This window comes from Taeniopygia guttata, chromosome 20, assembly GCF_048771995.1.
Source record: "Taeniopygia guttata chromosome 20, bTaeGut7.mat, whole genome shotgun sequence".
Lineage (NCBI taxonomy): Eukaryota > Metazoa > Chordata > Aves > Passeriformes > Estrildidae > Taeniopygia > Taeniopygia guttata.
This window is the reverse complement of record NC_133045.1, coordinates 4,811,977-4,823,031: the sequence shown is the minus strand read 5'-3', so window position 1 is coordinate 4,823,031 and position 11,055 is coordinate 4,811,977. Positions and strand designations below refer to the sequence as shown.

Below are 11,055 nucleotides of genomic sequence, written 5' to 3'. Positions count from 1 at the left end.
CCCACCCTTACAGCTGTCAGGGTTGGGATTTTTTTACACAAACAAAATGAAAGGCCCAGAAACGCCAAGAAAGGCTCCAGGACAGCGGCACTTCGCTGGGCCCTGACAAGCGCGGACTGAGGGCGGGCAGGACGTCACACCCCCCGCCCTCCGCAGTGGTACCGCCCCGCCCCTTTCCCGTGGATGGGAGTGGAGCGAACCACTACGGCGCCCTCTGCACTCGATGGGGGGGAACGGCAGCCGCGCACGCGTGCGGTGGGAGCGTTGCTAGGGCGCGCTTGGTGTTGGCGGCGCGGCGGGGCCTGGCCGGGCAGCCGCGGGAGGCCGGGCCGCTGGGCTGGCCCGCTGCTCCCCACAGCCCTCCGGCAGCCCGGGAGCCTATGGAGAGCGGCCCGCGCAATGCCATAGTGTTCAACGCCTCCAAGGGCGAGAGCTTCACGCCGGCCGGCGGCTACAAGGCCCTGCGGAAGAGGCTGCGCGGCAGCTGGAAGGTGCAGAGGTGAGCGGCGGCTCGGGGGGCGCGGAGAGGCCGCGGCGGGCGGGTGTGGGCCGCGGTGGGCACCCGAGCGGCCTCTGGGGCTGTGTGTGGTGAGCTGAGGTCCCTCTCTCGTGTTGATTGCGCCCTGTCGCGTATTCTGCCGCTGTGGGATGCTGTGGGTGGTTCTTGGGAGCTACAGCTCACCTGTGAAGGAGGTGGAGTGTAAAGTGTAAGGATAGAGTGTATGTTATAAGGATAGAGTGTAAGTTGTAAGGATGAGGCTCTTCATACAGATTGGTGAGTCTGGCTCAATTTGGAGTTTGGGACAAAAAGAAAACAGAGGTTTTGTAGATGGTACTGTTTATCTGACCGCTGCAAAAAGGCACGGCGTGGAGCTGTTTGGGAGAGGAGATCAGGGAAAGGCTCTTCCCCAGAGGTGCTGGCACTGCCCAGGCTCCCCAGGGGATGGGCACATCCCCAAACCTGCCAGAGCTCCAGGAGCGCTGGGACAGCGCTGCCAGGGGTGCCCAGGGTGGGATTTTGGGGGGTCTGTGCAGGGATGGGGCTGGGCTCCACTGGTCCCAGTGGGTTCTTTCCACCTCATCTTATTGTTTGAAATGTTGCCAGATCAAAAAGAAGAAAAAGAAAAATAATAGGAAGCTCCTCAGGTGCAAAGCTATTAGCAGCGTTGGCAACTTGCAGCAGTGCCTTGTCAGAGGAGCGTTACTGTTTAGCTGGCTGATATTTGTTAGGATTATTTTTGCTCAAGTTGTCAACTTTAAACCGAGATGAAAGGATGTGAGGTGACTGAAGTGATTTGCTCTGTGTTCACTTGCCAGTCCTTTATAAAAAACACAAAAGGAAAAAGTTGTGGTTCAGGACTATATCCAAGGGTAATGCGTGTCTTTATTAATTTATTCATAGCTTAAAAGATGAGATCACATCTGAGAGACTGCTTGGGGTGAAATTGTGGATTACAGCAGGACCAAGAGAGAAGTTCAGTGCTGATGAGGTAAGAAGTCAATAACTGTTTTCAAGTTCATTATGATATAAAATTTGCTTAAGTAAAAAAGAACAAGACAGAAGACTTTGCTGTAATGCTGCTTTAAATGAGTTCATATAAATTGGAATTTAAACATTTTCTTATAGGATAAAGTTAAATGCAAGCAGTCAAAATAATTTCTCTCCCCCCATATCAGTGTAACTTCCTACAGTTTTGTGTGTAGCTTCTCATGTTTGTTTGTTTGTTTTTCTGGATCTTTGTTGATTTCTAGTTTTCCGTTCTGAAGAAATTCCTGGAGGATGGTGGGGCCATCCTGGTGATGCTGAGAGAAGGTGGAGAGTCCCGGAATGGCACAAATATTAACTTTTTGTTAGAAGAATATGGGATCATTTTCAATAATGGTAATGAGGCTCACTGCTACTTTTAATCATCAATTTGCAGCAAAACTGAAAGAGCAGGTTCAGCTTTTGTGGATACAAGCCAAGCAGATCTTTCTCACAAAGTATCTTTTGATCTAAAAGATTTTTTTCTCTTTAAATTTGCATGCACATGGCAAGATAATATTGGAGCACAGCAAAGGCTTTCCATGGACAGAGTACATGGGCAACTTATCCTTTCCATTCCTTTGCTGTAGCTGTTAGTTTTAATTTATTTAAAAAAAAAAATTCTAGGGAAATTTCTTGATTTAAAAACCATTAATTTAAAACATTTCCCACACATTTCAAAGGATTGAATCACTTAATGCACACCCTGAATAAGAAGTGGCACTTTTCTTTAGCAGAACAAGAAAATGTAATTCATTGTTTTTGTGCTGCCAATGTGGAAAAAAACCCCCAACAACCCAAGGCAAGTGTAAGTCAATGTACATAAAATATTTGGGGTCTTTAGTGGCTTTTCTAGACTATGCCATTTTTTGTATCAGTAGGACTCAATTCATCAAGTGTTTGGAAGATGTATAAAAAATAGAGTTGTAAGAGTTGGTACAGGCTGTTTTAACTGGATCATTTTTTGTCTCTTTTGCTTTGCAGAAGATGGTGATGTGCTTAACTTTTTGTATTTTTATTTGTATTTGCAAGCATCTTCCTATCCTAAATCTACTCTGTCCAAAAGAAGACAGTAGTAAAGGCTGATTTCAGTTCTTTTGGTAGCCAAATGCCAGCTTTGTGGTGTTAGAAGCAAACACCCAGGGAAACCAAGAGCTAAACTGATTTTTCTTTGCTAAATCTAAGACAATGGTCAGCTAAGATGTCAATTTCTATATATTTTTTTCTTTTTTCAAGATGCTGTAGTACGTAATGTATATTACAAGTACCACCACCCAAAAGAAGCACTAATCTCTGATGGAGTTTTGAACAGGTAAATATTTGGAGTATGTGAATATCCACAGTAAACTCTTGTAATCTGTGTTGTTTTCAGTAAGGTTTGTTTTTCAATATCTTGTAGGGCAATCAGTGAAGCTGCAAAGAAAACAGTGCTTGAGACAACAGATGAAGATGGAAGGGGCCATGACTCACAGTAAGTGTTTTCTCTGAGGAAACTGATGTGAAATTATGTAGAACACCTCAGAATTGTCAGGTTTGTGATTAGCAGCAGTACACTGTGCTTATGGTGAGGTTTTCTAATGCATTTCTTACGTTCTTGTGCTTCTGAGGTTATATCTGGAAAGGAGAATCTGTTTAGTAGAGCTTGGTGACCTCTGAAGGAGCAGGAGGGATAGGTTTGGAAAGGAATTACTGTTCTCATGACCAGATCTTGTTTGCCTCTAGTCTATGGGTTTCAGTTTGAGTTCTGTGAATCTGTCCAGCCTGCCTGGTACATGCAGGTGCTTATGGAATTTCTGTATTTCCTGCAGAGCTCTCACCTTTGTTTATCCCTTTGGAGCCACACTGAATGTGATGAAGCCAGCAGTGGCAATTCTGTCCACGGGGTCTGTCTGCTTCCCTCTCAACAGGCCCATCCTGGCTTTCTATCAGCATGAGGTATGAGCTGCCTGGGGCCTCCCTGCATTCCCCCTGCAAAAACACACAAAAATTGTGAGGGGATCTTTCAGGGATGCTTACAAACCCACCTCAGTTTTTAATGCATCTGCAAACTCCAGATGAGCCCTGTGACCCCTGACTTTTCTTATGTTAAACTTCCTCAGGGTTCAGAGGAGAATTAATGAGGTGATCAGCAAAGATTGCATGTTTTTTGGTTGACTGGTGAATATCTTTAGTTCTTTAAAATTTTTGTGGTTTTTTATGCTGTTTTAGTAATAATTTATTAAATAATATTATTGTTAGTTTTGTAAGTACAGCATATTGATTTGCAAGGTTCTCACCTTGGAATCATTAGTTTTTTCATATGTTGTTTTACTCACCCAGCCCAGTTAATTTACAAAAATAAATTCAGAAATTTAGTAGTAAGGAGTTACAAGCACAGGATTGATATTGTTAATGAATGTGAACAGGTTAACACAGTTTTTTACTATGTAGACAAGTAATGCAATGCAATAACAATTGTCTAAAACTGTGATTTGGAAGAAATTTTTGCTATATTGTGTGCTTTGTTGGTAGAGTAAAGGCGGAAAGATGGCAGCCCTGGGATCTTCCCACATGTTTAATGACCAGTATTTAGATAAAGAAGAAAATGGTAAGATCATGGTAAGTTGGAGTTTTTTGGGAGTTGTGTTTTTTTTTTTTCCCTTTAAAAAGACCCTGTTGTATCTTCACAACATTTGCAAAGCACTCCAGGCTCAGCTTCATTTTAGAGCAAGACATCTATGAAATGGATTCAGCATGGGAATTCTCAGCCAATACTGAGATATTCTTTGATTTATTATCTTCTTTTTAATCTTTTTCATTATATGCTATTTAATAGATTTAATATTAATATTTAAGCATAGTATGAGATTACTTGGATCCTCCTGAAAGTAATTTTTTCACTTCCCCAGGATGTGCTTTTCCAGTGGCTCACAACATCAGATATCCACTTAAACCAGATGGATATGGAGGACCCCGAGGTAAGAGAGATCCATCACAAGAAGGTAAAACCAGTGGGATCAGCACTGGTCTTGGCACAGAGTGGCTGACAGCAAGATGGGTGCTGCTGTTGTTGCAGAACCTTTATTCATGATCTAGGATTGAGTAGACAGATGGCTCAGGTGTAAAAATTAATGTACCACTCAGCCTTAGGTTGCTATTCATCATCAGATATAATTTGTGAAAGTCTTTTTCCAATTTGCCCATGTTCATGAGATGGACTGCTCCAATGTGATGAGTTTGCACTTCCCTCTGAGCCCTGAGACAAGAGGGATGTGCAGGAAGGAAAGGCAGATTTTCTGTATGTGAGAAGGGATCAACCTGTGTGTCAGTTTTAGTTGTATACAAATGCTGGTTTTATTTGGAAATACCTTTATGTGATTAAGTTGTATACTCTGTGTGCATAAAAAACAACAGTTTAGCACAGTTGATTAGTAAGCTCTCAGTTTTAAAGAATTAACAGAAATCCAAATAAAACACCCACATGTTGGGTAGCTTACAGCTGAGAGAAGAGTTGGGACAGTTACTGATCTAGTGAGCTGCACTGCAAAGGGCCATACCTGGTAAAGAGTGAAATAATTATTTCTAAGTGAGAGTTTAGGTGAGATAGGAGCTAGAAAGAGACAGTGGGGATGGGTTGGCCATTTCAGATGACAGGGGTGTGTATCTGTGTGTCCAGATTTCAGACTACACCGTGCTCCCAGACACAGCCGCGCTGTCCGAGCAGCTGCGAGTGTGCCTGCAGGAAGGAGATGAGAACCCCAGAGACTTCACAAAGCTGTTTGATACATCCCTTTATCAGCTGGACACAACTGTCCTCCCTTCAGTTATCAAGTCAGCAGCTGTAATTTTCTTATTACTTATTTATTTATTCCATTTGGTGTTCTGCGTTTTCTGTTTGTGCTTAACTGTGTCTCCTTAAGAGCAGGAAGGACTGAGCATTTTGAATATGGATATTTATGGATATTCCAGAAGATAGATTTGTACAGTGTGGCAATGATGTTTTCTCTTGCTTCTTGTCTTAGCTGTAGCTTCTGGTCTTCTTTTTTTGGTTTTTTGTTTTGAGAACTCTCTGCAGTGAAGTTGGGCACTTTCTGGAGTGATAACTGAGAGCTGCTCATTTTTCCACTTTTAAATTACTTGGAATTTACTGAAAGCTGCATTTCAGTCATCTTTGCATTTCCCAGTAATTGTGTTTTGAGGTTTATTAGCTGCTCAGTTTTACCAGTTTGTGTCACTATCAGCTTTGTCCATCATAACTCCCCTGTTACCCAGATCATGTCTGAACACTTTGAGTAGTGGCAGCTTAATACAGAATCCATGAAACTCCACTCTGCTGGGGACATTCTTTCTTCTTACTCTGTATTTCTTGTATTTTCACTAGTTGTGAATTCAGAGGAGGGTCTCCCTTCTGATCCCATAACAAATACTCTTTTAAAAAATACCTTTTGGTTATTGACTTCCTTACAAACTTTTGAAATTCCAGTTCTGTGTGTTTTGTGCTGGATCACTTCTCCTTCATCTGAGTTCATCCTGCTAAAAGTCGATTGTAGAATTGAGCTGTGATTTTTTTTTTAGTCACCTTATATATCAACCTATAATTATCTTCCCCTCTCACAACTTTACTTTTCTCACTGTAGAAATTATGTATTACTGATCTGTAGTTCTCTGAGGTCCTTATAAAATTGACATCCCATTTTTTTTGTGCCATTACAGTGCAAAACTTTGATGCTGGTGTGTTCACAAAAATCCATCTCTATAGACTGCTAGTGGAAATAGTTGTGGTCTCTTTTTCCCTCATACTTGAAATTTTTCTGTGCTGCAGAGCTTATGAAGAACTGAATATGAAACACGAACCCCTCCAACTCATTCAGCCTGAATTTGAGACTCCACTACCTGTCCTCCAGCCAGCTGTGAGTAATTTTCTTTCTTGTACAGTACAGGGAGAAACCTTATCCACAAAGGTTGGACTTGATAATCTTGGATGTCTATTCCAACCTTAATGAGTCTCTATTTCATTTTTTCATGGCAAACCTCTGTGTGTCATTTCCATGGTTCTGTAAAAGAAGCAGTGAGAAATGCTGTAGTAATAACTAATCACTTGGGAGTTGACTACACTTTAGGGACCATCTTTTAGGAAAGAGCACTCATTTACATTTCAAATTTATTAAAAGAGCTTCAAATTGTAATGTGTGGTACCAAGACAGAATCCTTGTGTGGTGAGCCTTTGATTGAGTAGCTGCTCCCAGTCCTGTGAGGTGCTGGCTCAGCCTTCCCAATGAAAACAGGATGTGGTATTTCAGAAAGCTGTGGTGGTGGTGAAGGTACTGCACTGCCTGCTGCCAGGGAGGAGCCAGTCTGTCCTTCTCTGCCTCCATCCCACATCCTCAGGGGAAGCAGAAAGCAGAGCATTGGTCTTTTACAGCAGGAGCTGATCAAACTTTAACCAGCAATGTTTGGGCAGACAGCAACAACACAAACTACGGGGGTGTCAAACTCATTTCAGAAGGCAGGAATCTCAGTATCTGAATTTTGCCATCATTGTTCCATCCTTCTTTACCCTGGCCACTGAGAAAGCATTTCTAGGATCCTTTAGAGCTTCAGGAGTGCAACTGAAAGTGGTGTCTCCTTCACTGCTTTTTAAAAACCCAAGTCCAGCTTGTGACATAAATGGTGCCTGCATGAAACAGAAAATACTCTGACCAGAACTGATGTCAGTGTGTTTTCAGGATGAGTTATTAGGGCCAATTTAGTTCCTCAGCTCTCAGCCATCACCTGGGTCTCATGGAGCAAAACTGAAACTGCAAATAAGAATGTCTAGATGTGATGCTGGGTGATAATTCTGGCATACATGTGACTAAATTATTTTGGAATGTTCAGTTATTTTTACAACATAAAAATTGAATTTTCAAATGCTGCCCCTTGGTTCAGTGGCTTTGGAGTTGCTTTTGACTTTTTAAAAGGGTTTCTTTAAGTCCAACATAAGTTCAAAACTGTTGTCTTAGAGATCTGTAAAGAAAAATGTGTGGCAATCAACCATGCTGCTTTTTCTCTCCAAGGTTTTTCCACCTGCTTTCAAAGAATTGCCTCCTCCTGCTCTGGAACTGTTTGACTTGGATGAAACTTTTTCCTCAGAGAAAGCACGTCTTGCAGAGATTACAAACAAATGTAAGTGGAGAAGATTGTTTGCACATTTGAAATAAAAGTCCAGGTTTTTGAGAGGAAAATTGTTATATTTAATTTTAAAGCACGCACCTCATTTGGGAAAATGTACTGCTCTTATCCTGATCTAAGAAATTGAAAGGCTTTGGAAATTAATAGTGTGACTTTATGTACCATGACATTATATTTTGGCTGTTACATGACATTTTATCATGTTTCTTCCTGTGTCCTATATTGTGCATAAATTGCTTTGTGCACTCTTGCTGATAAATTTCACATCCTTTTTATGCTTTGAAGTTAAAATGTTAAGATTATTGCAAACACCTAAAGAAGATGAGCAGGTACTGGCTGCAGGAATACATCGTGGCTAGTCCACTGAGCTTAGTGATGGGACTGAGCCTTCCAGGATGCCAGGAGCAAATGGAGATTCAGAGCAGGTTTTTGGCCAGCTGCTCCAGATGTGTGATACTCACCTGCCTTCTTCCCTGGGTGCTTGTTTAGGCACTGATGATGACCTGGAGTTCTACGTGCGGAAATGTGGCGATATCCTGGGAGTGACCAGTGAACTCCCAAAGGACAGGCAAGATGCCAAATATATCCTGGAGCACATCTTCTTCCAAGTGGTTGAGTTTAAGAAACTGAATCAGGTATTTTTAATAACAACTACAAGTGAGTAGGTGGTAGTAGCAGCAGTGAGGGTGGTGTGTCATTGTAGCAGCTACACTTGTCACAGGCAAGAGGTGATGTAAGACACTAACTGTGCTATAAATGAGACCAGTCAAGTGTGATCCAGAGTACTTATGACTCTTAATCTCCATAAAACATGTACTGCTCAATTTATTAAGTCTCTCATTTATTTTAATTGGGGGATTAGTACATGCAAGTGTAGTTTGTAATTGCAGCTAAATCCAGTTCATTAGTGGTGCCTGAGTGAGAGCAGGGAGCCCTCAGGAGTGTTCACAGCTCTGGCCAGTGCTGCAGTGCAGAGGTGACCAGCATTGTTCCTCAGGAGCTGCACTGAAATGCAGCTGTGCTGAAAGAATTCTTCATAGCAAATTTAATGCTTCAAAGTGTGTTTGGAGCATATTGGCAGAGCAACAGTTTGTGCTAACAAGAATTGTCTGTTTCACACATAATCTAGTTAAGCCAAAAATCTTACAGTTCTACCCTGTTGTTAAAATGCTTTTATCTTCTTTTTTTTTCCTTCCTCTTCCCTTTCTTAAGGAACACGATACTGACCAAAGTGAAGCTGGATTCCAGAACAGTACCTGAGAACTGGCTTTCCCAGTGAGATAAACCTTTTAGGGAAAGTATATTTTTCCATTTTTAAAGTCTCTCTTCTCAGTGTATTGATTGGGACTGTCTCAGTAGTTCACTGGATGCTTGGATCGTTTATGTGTGGTAGTTCAGATAATTAATGCCTTCTGGGGAACTGCTTGTATTTCACAAGCACTTTCCAAAGAATTTCTTATTTTTCTACTTCTTTATTGAAACTGTAATTTTTTTAATATATTAAAAAAATAATATACTAAGAAAATGTGTTTTGGGTCCTTCTTTCTGGCTCCAGCATTTATTTTCTTGTAGTTAAGTCTGTCTTACCTGTTGGTTCTCCTGTTGTACATGAAATCCTTAATTGCACTTTGAGAAGGGTTGTTGTTTTGGTTTGTGAACTTAGGACAAAAAATAGAGCCATAATTTTAACAGGAGCTGCTGAAAATACATGTATCACCCTGAGGCAGCATCATTTTGTCTCTCTGCCAAAGAGAACTAAGGAGAGGTGAGTTTGTTACTGTAGAAAGAAAACATTTCTTCCAAGGGAGGGGAGGATTTGAAATTAAGCAATAATGACATTGTTGCAGATTGCTGCCTCATATCAGACTGGAACTACAGAATTTTAAACAGAGAAGACAGCACATGGATGAAAACCTTAAGATTTAATGGATCATTATTAAGACACTGATACTGCACAGAAATTCATGGATATTTTTACTTCCATTTATTTGATATCTAGCCCACTCCCTGAGGTAGTGAGTTCAGTAATACACAGGAGTGGAAATCCAGGTTAAATTAATTTTCCGTGAAATGTTGAAGCTCAATGCACAGCAAAAATAGAGCCAAGGAGATCAGTGGTGAGAAGAAAAGATTTGTCAACATCATCAACACCACACCTCTATTGCAAGGACTTTTTTTTTTATATTAATGTGGTGAAATTGCATTATAAAGCCTTTTTTAGCTGTCAGTCTGACACTCAGATTATTAAATTCTTCCCCCACTCAGGCCTTCAATGACTTCTGTGTTTTACCTTGCTCTGCCATGGTTTTTAAAATCAGAGCTGCTTTTTGCAAAAAAATCTGTTCATCTTTTTATCCCTCCAAAATATCTTTTTATTTTACATTTCTTCATGCTTCACATAGCATTTTGGCACAGGTTTTTCTGAAGGAGGTGCCCGAAAGCCCCTGCCAAGTTCCTGCTCAGTTGAGATGTGCTAATGTAATGTTAGCAGAAGTGGTTGTATCTCTTCTTCCACTGCAGCCATTCCCTTTTCACAGCAGCATGTTGGAAATTTTTCATTTCTTCCTCTGTTTTCCTTTAAGGCCGTGGTTGTGTTTGTCACTCAGAGCACTTTGTACATTCCAGCTCCAGATTTACACAACAACCTTGATCTCTTCTCCTGTGCAGTAGCAATAGCAATCAGTCAGCCAGCACAGACTGCAGCTGAACCAACCCCCTGAGTGCTCCTCTTGCTAATTATAGCTCCGGTTTGTACTCTTCTGGGGTGTTTATACTTCAAACTGTAAATAACTTTCTGTTTCCCAGCCCTGTTTCAAGTTGTTTTGTCACCTGTTCCTGATGTTGTAACATGGTTTAAAAAAAAGCCATGTGAGCAGCCCGGGGATACAAGCAGCTCCTGTTTTCTGGGTGTCTCTGAGGCCTCTCTGACAGCTGAAGAAGAAATTTTTTCACAGAATGGATGTTTTTTTACTAGTGTGGAATACATGTAGCTCACATTTCTCTTTCAAAGCTGTCCCTTTGGCCCTCTGGAAGTATTAAAACTTACTTTGTAACTAGAAACACTTTAGTCATGGGAGTGTGATACATATAAAATTTATGGTTGACAGAATTTCCAAGGAGTAGAAGTAGGTGAGTGCTTTGGAGAGGTGAGGTGAGGCCAGGGGGAGCACGTTGGGCAGGTAGCTAGTGAGGGAGTTTATATATTAATGAAATTACTGCTGGGATTTTCAAAAGTTGGTTTCAAGCAGCTCTTGTTGCTTTCCCTTTGTGTCTCTGTCCTCTCATGCAACACGACTCATTATCCCCTAAAAGAAGAGGAAAATAGTACATTGGGTATAGAGCAAACTATAAATGTCCTGAAAAGCTGTTTTAAAAAGTTC

At 41.3% G+C, this 11,055-nt stretch overlaps 1 protein-coding gene across 1 annotated transcript; it reads left to right on the top strand.

Moving 5' to 3' along the window:
- Positions 1-239: 239 nt before the first annotated feature.
- Positions 240-9,200, top strand: IFT52 (intraflagellar transport 52). The gene is made up of 13 exons (XM_030288655.4): positions 240-499; positions 1,403-1,490; positions 1,753-1,882; positions 2,762-2,837; positions 2,925-2,996; positions 3,334-3,460; positions 4,037-4,123; positions 4,414-4,482; positions 5,181-5,335; positions 6,327-6,414; positions 7,561-7,669; positions 8,165-8,310; positions 8,888-9,200. Exons 1-13 carry the CDS (start codon positions 381-383, stop codon positions 8,933-8,935), a joined length of 1,314 nt encoding a protein of 437 aa, XP_030144515.4. The 5' UTR covers positions 240-380; the 3' UTR covers positions 8,936-9,200.
- The last annotated feature ends 1,855 nt before the right edge of the window (positions 9,201-11,055 follow it).